This window comes from Phalangium opilio, unplaced genomic scaffold, assembly GCF_054372755.1.
Source record: "Phalangium opilio isolate 3A_F unplaced genomic scaffold, DU_Popi_V2 ptg000060l_1, whole genome shotgun sequence".
NCBI lineage: Eukaryota > Metazoa > Arthropoda > Arachnida > Opiliones > Phalangiidae > Phalangium > Phalangium opilio.
Genome location: NW_028324177.1, coordinates 1,775,040 through 1,795,407, shown reverse-complemented (window position 1 = coordinate 1,795,407; position 20,368 = coordinate 1,775,040). Strand labels below are relative to the sequence as shown.

The following is a 20,368-nucleotide window of genomic DNA, read 5'->3' as shown; positions in this document are numbered from 1 at the left end:
TGGATTTTGAATACGTGTCTCTACGTGAAAATCGTTCGTTCTATAATTGTTTCTAAATCGAATCAAGTGTACTACACATATGATTTTGTGATTTCCAAAAACCAAACCAAGGCTTAACGAAAAGGTAAAAGAGATAAATGGTGGAAAACATAGAGTAAGATAAAATATTAAGTCCCGCCTTGGTTTCCAGCCTCCCCCCACCCATGAGGGGGGATTTATCGTCTATCACGCGCGCACCGGACGCCTTTTTAGGTCTTCTTATAGTAAATTCCTTCTTGGTAATACAAGATATGACAGGGTATACATTATACTACTTCATATTACTTAAATACTAGAAATACTAGAAATACTATTTCGTACTACAATCTAAAGCGTACACCTAATACACGCAGTGGTTTCCCCCTCTCTTTTTGAGCGAGTTATCGCAAGTGATATTTATCATCTAAAGGGTTGTTAACTTGTTATTAACCTCGTGCGTTCTATGAGAGCGAGATGTCTAAATAGGTTATTAGTCTTAGGTGTCATCAAACCTTGAATGAAAATCGGCGAATGTCTCGCGAATTCCCCTCGTGCTAATAAAAAACAAGGTGGGAAAATTAAATTTTACCGTTTTTAATTTTAGCAAGAGCTATTACTTATCGAAAGGGTTAAGGTGTTTGATAAATTATTACAGGCTTTATAATTAAAGACGGTAAAATTTTAACCGTGCCAATGAAGGGATATCCACACTAAGCCTGTGACTTGGTTCCAATTGGTTCCCTTTAAAATGCATATAGGGGTGTGGCTAGCCCCTATGCCTCAGCGAACCGACAGCGCCCTAGACTAACTATTACCGTTAACCTCTGCAAGTTTTCATGGAAAGGAGAAACCGGGTTAGACCGCGGAGGAAAACTCCTTTTAGCAAGTGGGGAGAGAACTTTCAAACTCTACGCAGAAGGATTTGTTCCTAGATTTTCAACCGGTTCCCCAGCCCGGCATCAAACTCGGAATCCTCTTGCTGCGAGGCGAAAGCGCTAACCGCTACGCCTCCCCACTTACGTTTGTGCCCCTTAAATATGACTTTTATACTACACAGTGGCTAAGCTTGATATTGGCTAGTTTAGCCAAAGTCAGGAACCAATCAAACTTAACGCACTAGGTCTAATTGCTTCCTGCCTTTGGCAAATTAAAATTCGTGCGTAGAAAGTTAGCTAGAATGATGGGGGTAATAATGGATCCGCCTGTTGCATTAATACTGCTCAAATTACGCTAAGATGTAATAGCAAAAGTATATAAACTGCGTTTCTGATAGGTATGTAATACACTAAATGGTGCGCTCTTCTGGTCTGACTGAGTGAAAAGTGTCAATAAACACGGGTCTAAATCACTTAGTCTTAGAGGTACGGGGAACTAAATCAAGGAAATTGGCACACGTGTGGTGAAAGACATATTAATCTGCCTATCTTATTTAGTCCAATCTTAGAACGTTTAAGAGCCTTTATCTTACAAAAATGTACGTTTAAAGTGTGCTAAGGCTGGTTATGTGAAAATTATTCAAAGTGAATTACACGAAGGTAATTTACTGGTAATTTAGGCAGTATTGGTAAATTACCGGCAATTTACGAACCTTAAATTATAGACACATCTCTAGGTCAATCTATCGAAATAACAACTAGGAGTGTTTTAATTAACGATTTTTTGAACACATCAATGTCAAAACTATGGTTTTGTCTTAATTTTAAAACAATATTAATTATACGATATTAGAATTTATATAATTTAAGTAACCAACATCATATGTTTAAATTAATTGAATCCATATTAGAATAATTTTAAGAATATTTAACTTTACATAATTAAAAACTAAATGTACATAACTAATTATTTGTGATTTTATCTATTGCAAACTCCTATTTGAAGTTCGTCATCACTTTTACGAAAATAGTCTCGTGAAGTGTGTAATTAGCTATTTTTACGCGCAATAAACAACCTTGTCATTTCATCGTTACTATTGGAATAATTATGAACTTTGTAGGTCTAATATTGAGGTTTAAGGCCGTAATTCTATTACGCCAGAGGTGTAACCGTTCATTTAATTTAAATTATATTCTTAGTCTTTCGCAAAAATCAAAACGTGCGCAAATGGTTTTAAGTTAAATCTGTCTTAATGGAAGCAAATTTCGTGATGCGAATATACTTCGATATACAGGGAAATCACGCATATGACATGTCAAGTTCAAGATGGCGCGGCTATATAAAATAAATATTTTACCGGAATTAAAATTCCGTTCAAAGCTAAAAAAACCCCCGGCTCTTAATTGCCAATGACAGATAAATCTACATAAAGAGTCGCGATTCTCGCCTCCAGGATACCCAAACCATCTCCGTCGTAGTTTTCAACAGATGTTTCATCAAGCCAGTTCCGTCGTACTTTTAACATAAGTTTCATCAAGCCAGTTACCAATTGACAAACATCCATGGCGCTTATACATGTTGGAGCTTACGTTTTTCGATCAGTTTCTCAAATTCTTTAATACAACTCAAACGCTTTCGGATCGGCTTTCGACGTCTGTTTATTGCTTTTCGCACCTCAGTGACGAAACCTTTAGACTGACCGCATTCCGAACATCTCTGACTGTGGACGCTTTCCTTTGCGATGTCCTCGGGGATACTGCGGCAATACGCCTCAAGTTCAATTCCTCTGAGACTTTTCTCAACGCTCGTGTTCTTCGAAGAGCACCAGATTTCAGCGAACGAAATCAAAATGGCCATCATGGTCGAAGCCGCGAATACCAGAAACATGACGCTGACATCGTGGAAGGAAGTCTTTGAAAATTCCACCAGTCGTTTTTGATTCAGATATTTCGAACACGCTTTCTTGTTAAAGAGGTCATTTGCTAGGATTTTATGTCCAGTCTCCCAAAAATTCATAAGCCTAAGAAAAACCTTAATCTTGAACTTAAACCATTTTTTACAAACCGCGTCTTTATATTTTTAGGGGCCTGCCAACCTTTCTATAGTGATGCTGGGGGGAAATCGATGGCGATTTTCTCAGACCTGAACAACCAGTAAGTTGTGTAATGTAATTTACGCTCGTGTAAACATAGAGGATATATACAATAGAGGAGTAGACAGTTGTTGTATTCAGTTCTCGTAAAATATTTGGGAGCTACTTCCGGCACTAGGTGTCTTGGTTGACACTTGGTTACCTGTGTCTAAATATCACTTTTCACCTCCATAGAGGATATACAGTAAAGTTTATTTTTCAATAAAAAATAATGTTTTACACAGAAGGTAATCACACTGCAGAAAACCAGAAATTAATAGTAAAGATTTGGCGAGATATCCCTTATGTTTTGGTAAAGGATAAAGTGTCAACTCTTCTACTGTATATCCTCTGTGGTGTAAAAACCTTGCGCGGCCCTAACCTCTTTCCAAAACATAAAACTGAAGAAATTTGCCTATTTGATTTTTACCTTATCTGCCCCCTTGGTTGGCACACCCCGGGTTGCCACTTTACGTCAAGCAAACGAGATACTACAAAACCCCTCTTTTATAACGGTATTTTAAGTGCGAAATATCGGCTAAGCAGCGGAATACTTTACCTTATGTTTATAACGTTTTTGATGAAATTTGTGGAGTTGATTGAGAGCTGAAACGAATTAAAGGATGTGAAGAAATTGTTCTTCCCGTAATGCAAAGCGTTTTTCGAGGTGTAACCACGATTACAAAAATATTCCAAATGACTAAGGCTCCCTATGTATACCGCGTTTCCTTTATTGAAGACCTTATCCCCGTCTTCTCCCTCCTTTTTCTTAAGCTTCTTCAATCTTCTCGCGTATTCTTTAATGACATCTGGACGGGTGGCCTGTTCAACAAAACTTTAAATTGAATTAGAGAAATATTAATGACAAAATATAAGCTAGATTGAATCGGAGTATTTTTCATGGTTTCATCGGGGAGGAGTAAAATAGGAGTCGCATAGTGTAGTGAGCACCGCGAGTCTAGATTACCATAATGGGGTAAGGGTTCATTCTTGTTGCATTGGTTACTGTTTCTACTGTATGTTGAGCTGCTTTTTGGCACCCTCTCTCCAAGACAAAATTTTCTATTTTTAAAAAGTCTCGTATGATTTTGAACTACAGTAAATGAACGCTTTTTGGGTAACGAAGTCAAAGAATAAACAATAAACTAAACTTTAAAGCTAGATTTCACCTGAACAAAATCAAAGCAGTCTTTTTTGTTCTGGATAACAATGCTCATCTTGGGGTATTTGAAGATATCATCAAAGTAATTTATATTTCGATCAACATCCACTGTTAATTTAGTCGACAAGTGGGCTTTGAAGACTTCCGCCAAAATAAAACAACCGGCGAAATAGGTGGCCAAAATAACCTTCTTGCCAGTTTCGTATTTGTCCGTCAAGTTATTATTGTACGCTCCGAGGGAAAACCGCCGTAGTCTTATCAAGAATTGAAGGGTATTTCCCAAGATGCGACACCAAGGCTTCAAATTGAACAAGGCAAGAAAGAGGGCGATAATTATCCACACCTATAAATTAAGAAAATGTTCGGTTTAGCCCGTTCAGGAAAAATTCGATGAAGTATGATTGAGTGGAAATGGTGACGGGCAACCTGCGGCGATAAAAGCCTACAGTGTACCTCGCACACACCCCCAATCTCGTTTGTTGATTGTTATGTGCTGCCGCGTAGCCTCATCGTAATTGCATGAGAACTAGCTTCTATGTTTATGAAAGAGGGGTCGTTCTTTACGATTCCGTGCCGTACCTCATAACCTTAACACCGATTACCTGTGACGTTGCTTCGGTACCGTTGGTGGGGGTACAGAAGCAACGTCAAAGGTATGCAAGTAAAATATGGTTGAGAGGCATGCCTGAGGATGAAAGACTTGTAGGAAGGCGGTCAACGATACGTGGTACTCGGCTTCGCGGAAATAAGATAGCATGTTGTGTTCAAAGTTAAAAACTGGGTGGGTGTAAGCTCGATGATAGCGTCCCATGTTGACCAGAGTTGAAAAACGAACAGGCGAGTAAACAGTGTATAGATCGCCGGTCTGAAACGAAATACAAAGAGTTTTACATTTCTATTAGCGATTGATGAAGAAAAAGACATGCATACCCCTTGTTCAGCATCGGCAACAGGAACGTACGTTATATTTACTCTGAAAATTAACCAAAATAATTTAACCTTTTGTGATAAAATTATTTACGCTAGAAAATTTACCGGCCTGTCGGATAAATAAGAAATTCATAGTAAAGTTTATCTCCGGAATGGTACCACTTCAAATTAATTGTTTGAGTAACAATGTCGTATTGTTTCTAGAAGAAACAATATGACTGAGAAAATTAAATTTGTACACTATTGTAAAATTTAGCACATTGATGCACGGTTGTTAGGCGCAAATATACCTAGTTATCAACAAATTAAATAAAATTCATACAATGAAAACTTGTCAAGTACTTACGTTTAGTATTACGACTTTCATTAAAGTTTCAGAATCCATAATTGAACTCGGAATTTTAAAGAAGACGCGAGTAACAACGAGTAATACTGAAGAAAATCGTACTTTATTTGCAGGATTTTGTTTTAAAATTTTTACCAAGTTTAGCGGAGAGGTAATGAAAACTAAATCAGTATTTTAGTTCAGATTAAAGCCTTTAAAGCAACATTTCTCTCGCGTGTCTAATCTGAAATTAGAAAACACTTCGCATTAACGTTCGTTTTCCTAAATAGCAGCTCTTTATTTGAACTTTCAATAAATCCAACTATTATCTTTTTAGCGTATGTAACAACGGTACACTTTGTTTTCGTAATTCGTAAATCCGAACATGACGTTTTCAGAAGTTGGATTTGTTTGCTTCGAACCAATAAAGCGAAAATTTTAACCTCTTAACTAGACTTAAGTGAAGGAATTACGTATGTCGTTTAGTGAAGGAATTACGTCTGTCGTTTAGTGAAGGAATTACGTCTGTCGTTTAATAAAGGAATTAAGTGTATCGTTCAGTGTAGGAATTTCGTCTACCTTAAATGTAATTTACTCGACAGAGGTCGAAACTGAAACGGTGCTAATTGACCAACATGATTAATTATATCTATGCTTCTATGGTCAGTCTATCGAAATAACTTTTCAATAACGGCACGTCGGAACGTAAGGCGAGTCGAAGGTTTTGACGGCGATTGACCCTTGCTTTTTGTCGTAACAGACAGGAATAATTCTTAATAACGGAAATGTACAATTTCCAACAATTTGGTTTTCTACATTTTCGCTGCATAGAACAATTCGTTAGGAAGTGGAAATTTAGACCGGCTCGATATTTTCTAGAACCTTGAACATGCTTTTTATCCACAAACTCTAAAATATTATGGAGCGCGACTCATCAGGCAACGAAATATTCCCTTATCAACCCTTTCTTCCAGGGCTTGGCTAAAATAATTTCCATTTTTCGTGCGTGCTTTTCGTTCTCGTCTTATTTTAGAACATTACGCAAAAAATTAGTGTAAATTATTTCGAACAAGGCAACTTTCCATTCCGTTTAAACTAAGAGTACGTTCAGTAACGAAAATCTCAAGGAAATCGCTGTTTTCTTGATGTTTGGTTGATGGGCTAGAGACGTTACAGTGACGTAGAAGGTTGTTGAACGGTAAAGTGACATTTTGAAGTTAGCGTTGTTTTCGAAATTGGACTTGGGGAAACGTATTACCCGCAAAGCGCAAATGGCTCGTCTCAATTATTAACAGGCTCGCAAATAATGAATTTTTTTAAGAAAATTATGTCTATTTGAATGGTAGAAGCAGTTTTGTCAAGAAAACTAATACAATTACTGTAGGAATAGCATCATTGGAATTTAAATTTTAAATCCCGCGCCAAATTTTCGTCTGTCATCAAAAAAACCATATCGATTACATGGTTTTTTTGATGGATAAGCGCTGAGCATCATGACGTCAAAACCGGAAACGCGAAAAAGCGTACAGTAGGGAAAATCTGACATCGCTTAGTAAGCGCTGTCATCAAAGAGGGTTACTGAACGTACCCTAAGAGGAGTAGGTAATTTGGTAATATAAGATAAAATTTTTTAGACGGGAAATAATCCAAAGACGAGTCGCTAGGTAAAGTTAAATAAAATTCAGATAACGAAATAGTACAATTTCCCTCGACGTTTCCTCTTTTTAGTGATGTATTAAATCTTGAACGTGTGATGTACCGAACACTTAATGAGTTGGGGACCATAAAAGAACCCTTTTATATCTGGGAGCACGGCAGTGCTCCCAGCCAAGTCGAGCACTGACATCCTTTTCTCGAAGCAACTCTTGGCACTTTTAAGCCCACTGTAACTTCGTGATGGGTACAGGTAAAAGTCTGAAATTTTGCTTGCCGCGAGGACTGTCAATCCTAGCTATAGTTTCCAAATTTCAAGTTCCTACCCTATATACTTTTCGAAATATCGCAGGTGAAATTTACCTTATTTTGTCACTCACTCACTCACTCACCGATCATCAAAATTCTAAGGTACTTCTAGGGGAGATAGAAACTTAAAATTCAGGATTTGGTTTTCATTTATTTTATAAAGCACAGAAAAATTAAAACATCCCGAAATTTTTATAAAATTGTTCTTTAGTTCTTTATTTTAAAACTAGATGGCGCTGCCGTCTTTTCAACAGAAATAGTTTGTTCTTGATGAAAGGACGTAATGGTCCATAGTTAACCGAAAGCTAAATATATTTTAAAGCTAATAAGAGTAGTAGTTTAAAAGAAATGTGTGGTAACTGATGCTACATTCTTATATTACGATATCGCGTACAATCTTTACTTCCTTATTCTCTGTGGGTCGAAAGGGGTAATTCAGCTTAAATAAGGACAAACGTTAGCGATTATATTGGCAAACGAAGTACCACGAGAGGGTCTTGTTTTAATATAACTACCGAAGTATAACGAGAGGGTCTACAAAAAGAAGTGAGATCCTATGAAAAACATTAACATGTACAAAAATGGGCCAAGCCTCGCCTCGTGCCCTTTCCGCCGTAAAACGTTCTGAGATCCCATGTAGAGCCAAGTCTGCCTTTTGTTCTCATTCAATCGCCAATTGAACAATTATGTTATAAATTAAGTCCTTTTCCTAATTAATAACCAATATTCTTTGACTCTATCATAATTATACATCTTTGTTCGTATCAAAAATATCGTGACTTGGCAAGCGCAGGTCATCCCCTTCGATTATTTTAAAATCGGCAGCGATTTAGTGAATATCCCTTCGATTATTTTAAAATCAGCAACGATTTAGTGAATATCCCCTCGACTTCCTTTTAATATTACTTACCTGCGATTGCCAAGTCACGATATTTTTGATACGAACAAAGATGTATAATTATGATAGAGTCAAAGAATATTGGTTATTAATTAGGAAAAGGACTTAATTTATAACATAATTGTTCAATTGGCGATTGAATGAGAACAAAAGGCAGACTTGGCTCTACATGGGATCTCAGAACGTTTTACGGCGGAAAGGGCACGAGGCGAGGCTTGGCCCATTTTTGTACATGTTAATGTTTTTCATAGGATTCCTTTTTTCCATAATATAAAGTGAAAATGTGGAAGTATTTTTCGTAATTACGATGCATTTAGTACTTTTGTAGCTTTAAAGCTCTGTTTCATTTTGATATTCCAAAGATTTTTTTTAATATTGTTATTTGAAATGGCTGTTTATATATTACTTAAGCTATACTACATCTGTATATAGAATAATCCTTGGTTTAGTGACTTCCTGAAGAAAACTAAAACCTAGAGTCCGGCGGGTATAACAAGTCTTATCCGCAATAGGCTTAGTGAAACAAAGAGTAAATAATTGGGGCCCGAGGTGAAATAAATTTTTGGCTCTGATTTTCGTGTCTGAAATGAAGAGACATTAACGGTTCAGAGTGAACCGAAAGTTAAACACACTCTTAAATAATCAGGTTAAGATTTTATAATAGAAGAAAAGATCATGATGGCAATTAGATTAGTAAAAGGGCTAATGGTAAACGGGTAGTAGCTACAGACTTATTATTCTCTTTATGGTGCGCATTGACTATTAGTGCGTCTAGCTACAATTTAGCTTTGGTGTTATTTAACGTAAACATTCATGTTGGCAAACTAGGAGTATTGTTGAGGTGAGACGAGACGATAGTGTTTACACTGCAAACCAGTTGTGAATGTAGCTATCAGAATATACGGTAAACAGCTGAAGCGTAGACTTCATTTCCTGTTCTTTTCTGACTGATCTCCATGTGTCCAGGATTTATCCATATTGGATGTAAAATGTCGTCTGCTTTACTGTACATTCGCTATGTTTGGAATACTGCTTCAATATTTCATAAATTTTTACTTCAAAAAAGTGAAATAATTCCTTATCTAGGTAAATAAGTTTGTAGTAGTAGACCTCTTGACTCGGAGAGGTAATATTTTGGTTTTCCCAACTTGTTTTTTATTTTCTTGGTTGTAAGAATTCCATTTTGGGTATTTAAGTCATAAAAAGCATATGCGGGGGGAAGTTAAATTTAAACGGGTTAATGGGGGTCAGGGCAGGTGGGTAGGAAATAGGCTTCACAACAGTTTGACTCCCCCCGTTGGAGTCAAACAGAGTAAGGAAAATAAATTTCAGTCACTTTAGTCTTGTTTAGGGATCATTTTGGTATTGGGCGCCATTGCTGACTTTTGCTGTTCGTGATTTGGGGCGGCTTGTGTTCGCGCTCTTTTAATTACTAACGGAAATCGTAATTTAAGTCCGCGTCAGTTAATCACGGTCGGTTGTATAAATAGTAAAAGAGATTGTACATAGACACACGGTCATCGATTGCGTGCTTTTTACCGCGACACTTTGTTAATTCTAATTAACAAAGGTTAAAAACTTAAGACTGAACAAAGAAGAAATTTGGAAGAGCACAGTAGAATTTCAAGGTGAGATTCTGTTTCAAACCATTTTATTACATAATTTATTTTAATATTACAAAAGTTAAGCTTACACAATAATATTAGTGACCAGCGGTATAGTTTAAAATAGTATTAATTAACACTGGTAACAATACTATTGTGATGAAGCTCCCTCCGCAAAGGCTTAAGCAACATGAGGCCGAAAAACACGAGCGGCATTTTTGCTCTTAGCTATTCCTCCCTGGTACGGGCCGTATTTACTGGAACCCCGTGTCGTATACGGTACAGCACGGGGGCTCCAGCAAAGCATTGAGGCGTTAGGCCCAAAGCAACGTGTTCAAAGTTTTTTTAAACCAAAAGAGGGCGCCAGTAACAAGACGCTTAGTCCCAAACAACGGGATCGGCATTTTTTTGGGTTTTTTAATCAACAAAAGTGTTTTTACTTCATACATAGGGAAATTTACCTTTTGATTTTATTGTAACAAAACTTATGCAATCAACAATCCCTAAAGGGATAAAGTCATAATCAAGGGTTAATGTGACTTGCGACACTCATTAACAAGGAAATGGTAATTATTTTTAAAATATTTTTTTTACTTTCATTTTTGACATTTGATATTAAGAAATTGTCATAAACGGTTACAGTTCCTTCTACTCTAAAGTTTATTTTTTTAATGTTTTTTTAAGTAAGGTTGAATTTCGAAATATAATTTTGTAGCTTTAATTTTTTAAACGAGGGTGAAATGAAAATTTTAGAGTTAGCATAAACTTGATTTAGGCCTAATTAATGTGATTAGTTTTGTTTTGAGATAAATTTATTATTTTGAGGTTAAGCTAAGAATCAATAAAGGAATTTTCTCTGAACCCTTGACTTAAAATAATTTCCGGTTGATCACAGATTCTTTTCTAGTTGCGTTTAGTGACATGTATCAAAGCATCTAAAGGCTATACCAATTACACATAATTATATGGAGCCTCGTTTCTTTGATAAGTGTCTCTTAACGCAGCCAAGGTTTATCAGATGTTTATTTTGGCTTTTGTTCAGAACTAAGAATGTATCAGTGTTCAATATGCGGGACAAAAAGACCATCTTTCAACAAACTACTAGCGCATTATCGCAACCTACACATACATGATCCGAATTTGAAAATAAAATGCAATTTGGGAAACTGCGGTATATCTTACACAAATTACAACTCTTATAAAAGTCACGTTCAGCGTAATCACAAAAATTATTTGAGAGAGTATGAAAATTCTGAAGTTGGTAACGTAAAAGTACCTTTCAATCCTGGAGAAGAACAGGTCGAAGAGTTAGATAATGGTGCAAATCAAATGGAAGCGCCAAATTCTGATGATTATTTAGTAAACTTGAGGAAGAATTTGGCGTTGACACTTTCAAAAATTAGAGAAAAGTATTTACTCCCACGATCCATAGCCAGTAATATTGCAAATGATATTGGTGACATAGTTGAGAACGTTGAAGACCTTTGTAGAAATGCTAATGCAAATCAAATACCTGCCACCGAGGCTCTGACTGATATCACGAGAAGTGAACATAAATTAAATTTGTTTTGCGCGCAACAACTAGATTTGCTTCTACCCACAGAGTATACTTTGGGGGAACATGAACGAAATGGTAGAACATTTAATGACACGTTTCAGTATGTCAATATCTTGGAATTACCAGGAGCAGATGACAAAGGAGTCTCGGACGCTAGCTTCCATAATGTAGAGGGCAATGGGATCCGCGAACGTCACGGTTATTAACCAAAATCATTACGCCAGTGCCACCTCTCGTAGGAAATTTGAGCTTTATTTTCCAACCAATAGCGTGGCTGCAAAGTCTCGAAAGGAGGTCTGGGAAATCGCGTCTGGAGCCTCTCTTTAAAAATACGTATCGTCTGCTTATAATTAGCCAAGGCTTAACGAGTATTAGAGTTAAAAATTGGATTTCAACGGCTTTTTAATCTTTTTTTTAGGCTAAAATTGATAATGAAAAGCCCAGCTAGTACCGTATGTACACTATTAAAAAACTAAAATGTGTTTCAGTTAATTTTTTCTAAATTTCTTCTTGAATTAAATGATAGCTACAAGAGGTTGGGAAAAGAAATCACTCACGATCTTTTAAAGCTCAAAAAGTAAGAGACAGTGATTTCGTTTCCAACCTCTTGTAGCCAAAATACGGAATATTTTGGCCCTAAAACACATATATAACATTGTGTTTCGGCATCTTTTAAAACCTTGCTTTTATCTTTTGAAAACCCGACCCCAATCATTCCAGTGGGCACAAATTGTTAATTAAGCCTTGGCTTACCTGGGGTTCTCTGCTAGTTTGGACTTAATTTGACCCTATTTAGTAGGTTTAAAGTCACAAAATGTAGTCTTATCTTAATACCAACGGTTACAGCTGTTTGAATAAAGTAATTATATTTTGTATATTTATGTCGCGATCGGATGGGACGAACCTCAGTAGCCACCGTTAGTCCGTTATTACAAAAAAAAATTCCCAGCAGACTTTGCTGCCAGATATAATCCACCAAAAGCATCGTCTGCTATAATGTCTGATAGCGCCTCTATGGCAAACGATACCGCTACAGCTGTGACGTACGCGGGTCCCATTGCCCTCTATATTGTGGAAGCTAGCGTCCGAGACTCCTTTGTCATCTGCTCCTGATATCGTGAATACGTGTAACGAGCACCTCTACTTGAACAAAATATTCTCCTATTAATTAGCTGCCACCTTTTCAAAACATTATCCTACTAATTAGTTGCCACCTTTTCCTAAATACTCTCCTATTAATTAGGTGCCACCTTTTCCAAAACATTCTCCTACTAATTAGCTGCCACCTTTTCCAAAATATTCTCCTATTAAATAGCTGCCACCTTTTCCAAAACATTCTGCTACTAATTAGCTGCCACCTTTTCCAAAATATTCTCCTATTAATTAGCTGCCACCTTTTCCAAAATATTATTCTATTAATAAGCTGCCACCTTTTCCAAAATATTATCCTATTAATTAGCTGCCAACTTTTCCAAAACATTCTCCTATTAATTAGCTGCCACCTTTTCCAAAACATTCTCCTACTAATTAGCTGCCACCTTTTCCAAAATATTCTCCTATTAATTAGCTGCCACCTTTTCCAAAATATTCTATTAATTAGCTGCCACCTTTTCCAAAATATTCTCCTATTAATTTCTGAAACCTTTTCCAGATATTTCTATTATTCCTAATAAATTGTTCGTGGTAAGAGGCGGGCTTTTTATACTCGTATTAATAATCATCTTACCTCCAAACAAGGTTGAGTTGGATTAGGTCCCGAGACCCATTTGTCCCGAGACCCAATTATCTCGAGACCCATTTGTCCCGAGACCCATTTGTCCCGAGACCCATTTGTCCCGAGACCCATTTGTCCCGAGACCCATTTGTCCCGAGACCCAACTGTCCCGAGACCCAACTGTCCCGAGACCCAATTGTCCCGAGACCCAATTGTCCCGAGACCCAATTGTCCCGAGACCCAATTGTCCCGAGACCCATTTGTCACGAGACCCATTTGTCCCGAGACCAAATCGGCGAGACCAAATTGTCACGGACCGATTCCATGTCCATCCTTGTCTCCTTAGAGTAATAATTTCGACTATGTCCTTCCGTGATGCGAAATTTATTATTTCAATTCATTTATAGAAAATAAATCCATTACCAGTAAAATCAGGAGATTGAATTAAATTCTAAAGAGTAGTAAAATAAGGATTGTCTTTAAAATTATATAGAAAAATAAAATATCCGCGCTTCAATCAACTGGAAAAACTCTTATCGTTTTGTTTTTTAGGCTTGGGCAAACCAAGTCCTTTTTATATTATACAAAAACGTCTTTGTTTGGACCAAGACCGAAAAAATCAACGATACGAGTGAGGTTTATCAATTGACTGAAGTTCAGATATTGAAATTTTTCTTTAAGTGTTTTTAGTAGTTTAATCCTTAATCACTATTTAATTCAATCAACTGATTTTACTCTTAATCGATCTATTCCCTCTAAATTTATTCAAAAAATTGCATATCTCCGCTTTTTCAAGAACAATTCCATTTTCCGAAAACATTTTATCATGAAATTAATTATTTTGAAGGGAGTACGTTTAGAGGGATCAATAATTAATATTTGAAATATTCTACTGAATTTCTAAGAAGAGCACCCATACACTGCAAGCACGGATGATTGCAAAATTTTATATCATAACTCGTTTAGAGTGAAGTGATTTATGTATTAATTCCGCTGAAAAGAATATAAAATGACATTGAACAGTACTGAGAAATTTTTCTTTTTATGGAATCTTTACACTAACATTTGGTTGTTTCTTTTCTTACATAATATTTTTCCAGTCCATGAAAGGAGAGCTACCTACTAAAAGCAACCACATGGGACAAAAGTTGTTCCTTTTCCTTTGATAAACGACATTATTTTATTAGTCCGAGCAAAATAAATTACTCTTAATCATATTTTATCGAATATCAGTCTTCTCCACAAATTGCAACCATTGAAAAAACATTTTTTGGTGCAAACTTTAAAATTTCTCAAGCCACTAACATTTAAACCAATGTCCGTCAAGGTGCTTACAAGCTAAGGAACATCGATACGAAATCCCTTCAAAATAATTAATTTCATGATAAAATGTTTTCGTAAAATGGAATTGTTCTTGAAAAAGCGGAGATATGCAATTTTTTGAATAAATTTAGAGGGAATAGATCGATTAAGAGTAAAATCAGTTAATTGAATTAAATAGTGATTAAGGATTAAACTACTAAAAATACTTAAAGAAAAATTTCAATATCTGAACTTCAGTCAATTGATAAACCTCACTCATATCGTTGATTTTTTCGGTCTTGGTCCAAACAAAGACGTTTTTGTATAATATCTGTCACTTCAGTCTTATGGCAGTAGTCAACTCTTAACAGGCTGAAAATGTCATTTCCCGTCCCTATTATCTAAGGAACCAAAAATGCTATTAGTTAGCGGTTTTGAATAAAATATGAATCGAAATCATCTTTGGTTTGTCATACATTATTGATAATGATGGCACGAGATATTAGTGAGTACTAAATAAAATTAATAGCCTTTTCAAAATCGTAAAGTTAATTTCGTAGAACTGTTTACTTCTTAAATAAGTGCATTGATTATGGCTAAAAAAGCGCCTCTTTTTAGGGTAGAAAGAAGCTAAAATACCATTTTTTTTAGAAAATTTGTGGCAATAAACAAGATAATTAGCAATAATCAGGGGTAAAAACAAATCCAATTTAGTAAAATTTTGAAACAGGGGAAATATATTCAGTTGATAAAACTTGATAATTCCAAAAACAGGTGAACATTTAGCCGCTCATAACAACCTAGCCAAACATAAGCTTAACCCTGTATCTAAACCTAACATGATCTATTACATCATAAATCAAATGGGTCTTAGGTTGCCTATTTATACCCTTGATGATCTATAAATATTCTTGATTATAATAATAATTTGCCCTAAAATGTTAAACTTACAATTTTGGAGACTTGGGAGACCACAAAAATCCGAAATTGCGTTCTAACATATGAATGCTCTCTGAGAATAGCCAAAGTAAAATTAATATATAATTAAAAAATAATGAAAAGCCTGTATACCTCATATGGAAGTGTTGAATTAACTGCGCTTACGTAAACACCACCGTCTTAACTGCCAAGCGAAAACACTTTTTGTCATCTTTTCAGTAGTATTTTAAAGTGTAAAACGTAGGGTTAGGAACTTAGGATAGGTTTCTAGCATGAAACGAAGCAGACTATATCAAATTCCAAAACAAAGCTGGAAATCAGCTTTTTTTATAATCTTAAAGGACGAAAAAAGACGCTATAAAGAGTATATTACACAGACTTACCAAAATTCAACTTAAGCCTTGGCCAAAACGAACGTCGAAAAATTACTTCAAACGAGGTTAAAACCTCTATTAACTGTAATTATTTACCTGAATTACTTTTTTAGACGAAAATTGGACCTGATAAAAATAATTTTGGTTTTAAAGGGCGTTATACTTCATTATATATCCAAATAAAGGTGTTAAAGCTCGGATGAAATATCAAAAAAATAATTAGCGTTGCCTTACTGTCGTCTGCTATCATAGCCCACTCGATCACGCGCGTCACGACGCAAGCTGCTCGCGCTCGAGCAGCGCAGCGTCCGGGAGCGCGGATCGAGTGGGCTATGCTGCAATGAAATAAACGTTCTTACTGTCGTCTGCTATGAAATAGGGAATTCGAGGCATAAGTAATTAGTTAAATTACAAAAATTAGACTTCAATTATTTAAAAACTAAGCAGGTAAGTTTCTCATTTAGTAAGTGCTTGTTAATTTGAAAGTATTCCGAAAACTAACTTCGCTGTAGTTTTTCCGTATCGCCTATGACAATTTCCCCAAAAAACCGGGTAAAATGTAATGCTTTTTCTATGGGACGCTAACCCTAAAAAGGTGATTTTTTCGTTTAGCATTACAAACGGGTATCAAGTCATATCTACAAGGGCCTTCCGGCCCTGTAGAATACAACTAGTTAAATTATAGGCCTATGAGTTTAGCATGTTTCAGTGTCATACAGTCCCGTTGGTCTAGGGGTATGATACCCGCTTTGGGTGCGAGTGGTCCCGGGTTCAAATCCCGGACGGACCCGAGTTTCGCAGAAGTGATTTAATGACTATTTAAATGCAACTAGTAAAATTGTACCTTACGAGTTGAGCATGTTACAGTTACATACATGGCCCGATGGTCTAGGGGTATGATACTCGCTTCGGGTGTGAGTGGTCCCGGGTTCAAATCCCGGACAGCCCCGAGTTTTTGAAAAATAATTTAGAGACTATTTAAATGCAACTATTGACAGGGTAGTCCTATGAATCGAGCATGTTTCAGCTACATACATGATCGAGGGGTATGATTCTCGCTTTAAGTGCGAGTGGTCCCGGGTTCAAATCCCGGACGGACCCGATTTTTGCAGAAGGAATTTAGTGACTATTTAATTGCAACTATTGACAGGGTAGTCCTATGAGTTGAGCATGTTTCAGTTACATACATGGTCCGTTGCTCTAGGGGTATGATACTCGCTTCGGGTGTGAGTGGTCCCGGGTTCAAATCCCGGACGGACCCGATTTTTGCAGAAGGAATTTAGTGACTATTTAATTGCAACTATTGACAGGGTAGTCCTATGAGTTGAGCATGATTCAGTTACATGCATGGTCCGTTGGTCTAGGGGTATGATACTCGCTTCGGGTGTTAGTGGTCACGGGTTCAAATCCCGGACGGACCCGAGTTTTTGCAGAAGTAATTGACTATTTAAACACAAATAGTAAAATTGTACGCCTATGAGTTTAGCATGTTTCAGTGTCATACAGTCCCGTTGTTCTAGGGGTATGATACTCGCTTCGGGTGTGAGTAATCCCGGGTTCAAATCCCGGACAGCCCCGAGTTTTCGAAAAATAATTTAGAGACTATTTAAATGCAACTATTGACAGGGTAGTCCTATGAGTTGAGCATGATTCAGTTACACTCATGGTCCGTTGGTCTAGGGGTATGATACTCGCTTCGGGTGTGAGTGGTCACGGGTTCATATCCCGGACGGACCCGAGTTTTGCAGAAGTAATTTAGTGACTATTTAAATGCAACTAGTTAAATTGTACCCTACGAGTTGAGCATGTTATACTTTCATACTTGGTCCGTTGGTCTAGGGGTTTGATTCTCGCTTCGGGTGTGAGTGGTCCCGCGTTCAAATCCCGGACGGACCCTAGTCTTTGTAGAAGGAATTGAGTGACTATTTAATCGCAACTATTGACAGGGTAGTCCTACGAGTTGAGCATGTTTCAGGTTCATACATGGTCCGTTGGTCTAGGGGTATGATACTCGCTTTGGGTGCGAGTGGTCCCGGGTTCAAATCCCGGACGGACCCGATTTTTGCAGAAGAAATTTAGTGACTATTTAAATGCAACTATTGACATGGTAGTCTTTGAGTCGAGCATGTTTCAGTTTCATACAAGGCCCGATGGTCTAGGGGTATGATACTCGCTTTGGGTGCGAGTAGTCCTGGGTTCATATCCCGGACGGACCCGAGTTTTGCAGAAGTAATTTAGTGACTATTTAAATGCAACTAGTTAAATTGTACCCTACGAGTTGAGCATGTTTCAGTTACATACATGGCCCGTTGGTCTAGGGGTATGATACTCGCTTTGGGTGCGAGTGGTCCCGGGTTCAAATCCCAGACGGACCCGATTTTTGCAGAAGAAATTTAGTGACTATTTAAATGCAACTATTGACATGGTAGTCTTTGAGTCGAGCATGTTTCAGTTACATACATGGCCCGATGGTCTAGGGGTATGATACTCGCTTTGGGTGCTAGTGGTCCCGGGTTCAAATCCCGGACGGACCCGAGTTTTGCAGAAGTAATTTAGTGACTATTTAAATGCAACTAGTTAAATTGTACCCTACGAGTTGAGCATGTTTCAGTTACATACATGGCCCGATGGTCTAGGGGTATGATACTCGCTTTGGGTGCGAGTGGTCCCGGGTTCAAATCCCGGACGGACCCGAGTTTCGCAGAAGTGATTTAATGACTATTTAAATGCAACTAGTAAAATTGTACCTTACGAGTTGAGCATGTTACAGTTACATACATGGCCCGATGGTCTAGGGGTATGATACTCGCTTCGGGTGTGAGTGGTCCCGGGTTCAAATCCCGGACAGCCCCGAGTTTTTGAAAAATAATTTAGAGACTATTTAAATGCAACTATTGACAGGGTAGTCCTATGAATCGAGCATGTTTCAGCTACATACATGATCGAGGGGTATGATTCTCGCTTTAAGTGCGAGTGGTCCCGGGTTCAAATCCCGGACGGACCCGATTTTTGCAGAAGGAATTTAGTGACTATTTAATTGCAACTATTGACAGGGTAGTCCTATGAGTTGAGCATGTTTCAGTTACATACATGGTCCGTTGCTCTAGGGGCATGATACTCGCTTCGGGTGTGAGTGGTCCCGGGTTCAAATCCCGGACGGACCCGATTTTTGCAGAAGGAATTTAGTGACTATTTAATTGCAACTATTGACATGGTAGTCTTTGAGTCGAGCATGTTTCAGTTACATACATGGCCCGATGGTCTAGGGGTATGATACTCGCTTTGGGTGCTAGTGGTCCCGGGTTCAAATCCCGGACGGACCCGAGTTTTGCAGAAGTAATTTAGTGACTATTTAAATGCAACTAGTTAAATTGTACCCTACGAGTTGAGCATGTTTCAGTTACATACATGGCCCGATGGTCTAGGGGTATGATACTCGCTTTGGGTGCGAGTGGTCCCGGGTTCAAATCCCGGACGGACCCGAGTTTCGCAGAAGTGATTTAATGACTATTTAAATGCAACTAGTAAAATTATACCTTACGAGTTGAGCATGTTACAGTTACATACATGGCCCGATGGTCTAGGGGTATGATACTCGCTTCGGGTGTGAGTGGTCCCGGGTTCAAATCCCGGACAGCCCCGAGTTTTTGAAAAATAATTTAGAGACTATTTAAATGCAACTATTGACAGGGTAGTCCTATGAATCGAGCATGTTTCAGCTACATACATGATCGAGGGGTATGATTCTCGCTTTAAGTGCGAGTGGTCCCGGGTTCAAATCCCGGACGGACCCGATTTTTGCAGAAGGAATTTAGTGACTATTTAATTGCAACTATTGACAGGGTAGTCCTATGAGTTGAGCATGTTTCAGTTACATACATGGTCCGTTGCTCTAGGGGCATGATACTCGCTTCGGGTGTGAGTGGTCCCGGGTTCAAATCCCGGACGGACCCGATTTTTGCAGAAGGAATTTAGTGACTATTTAATTGCAACTATTGACAGGGTAGTCCTATGAGTTGAGCATGATTCAGTTACATGCATGGTCCGTTGGTCTAGGGGTATGATACTCGCTTTGGGTGCTAGTGGTCCCGGGTTCAAATCCCGGACGGACCCGAGTTTTGCAGAAGTAATTTAGTGACTATTTAAATGCAACTAGTTAAATTGTACCCTACGAGTTGAGCATGTTTCAGTTACATACATGGCCCGATGGTCTAGGGGTATGATACTCGCTTTGGGTGCGAGTGGTCCCGGGTTCAAATCCCGGACGGACCCGAGTTTCGCAGAAGTGATTTAATGACTATTTAAATGCAACTAGTAAAATTGTACCTTACGAGTTGAGCATGTTACAGTTACATACATGGCCCGATGGTCTAGGGGTATGATACTCGCTTCGGGTGTGAGTGGTCCCGGGTTCAAATCCCGGACAGCCCCGAGTTTTTGAAAAATAATTTAGAGACTATTTAAATGCAACTATTGACAGGGTAGTCCTATGAATCGAGCATGTTTCAGCTACATACATGATCGAGGGGTATGATTCTCGCTTTAAGTGCGAGTGGTCCCGGGTTCAAATCCCGG

At 37.8% G+C, this 20,368-nt stretch overlaps 1 protein-coding gene and 2 non-coding genes across 3 annotated transcripts; all 3 read left to right on the top strand.

The window, feature by feature from the left end:
• Positions 1 to 10,372: 10,372 nt before the first annotated feature.
• LOC149666205 (uncharacterized) lies at positions 10,373 to 11,600 on the top strand. The gene is made up of 3 exons (XM_089841579.1): positions 10,373 to 10,472; positions 10,949 to 11,510; positions 11,591 to 11,600. Exons 2-3 carry the CDS (start codon positions 10,957 to 10,959, stop codon positions 11,598 to 11,600), a joined length of 564 nt encoding a protein of 187 aa, XP_089697705.1. The 5' UTR covers positions 10,373 to 10,472; positions 10,949 to 10,956.
• Positions 11,601 to 16,982: 5,382 nt separating this feature from the next.
• TRNAP-CGG (transfer RNA proline (anticodon CGG)) lies at positions 16,983 to 17,054 on the top strand. Its single transcript has one exon. It is a non-coding gene; the product is annotated as a tRNA-Pro (tRNA).
• A 724-nt stretch (positions 17,055 to 17,778) lies between these two features.
• TRNAP-UGG (transfer RNA proline (anticodon UGG)) lies at positions 17,779 to 17,850 on the top strand. Its single transcript has one exon. It is a non-coding gene; the product is annotated as a tRNA-Pro (tRNA).
• The last annotated feature ends 2,518 nt before the right edge of the window (positions 17,851 to 20,368 follow it).

Coding starts and splice junctions, on each gene's coding strand:
- LOC149666205 (XM_089841579.1), top strand. CDS start 10,957: ATGTATCAGTGTTCAATATGCGGGACAAAAAGACCATCTTTCAACAAA.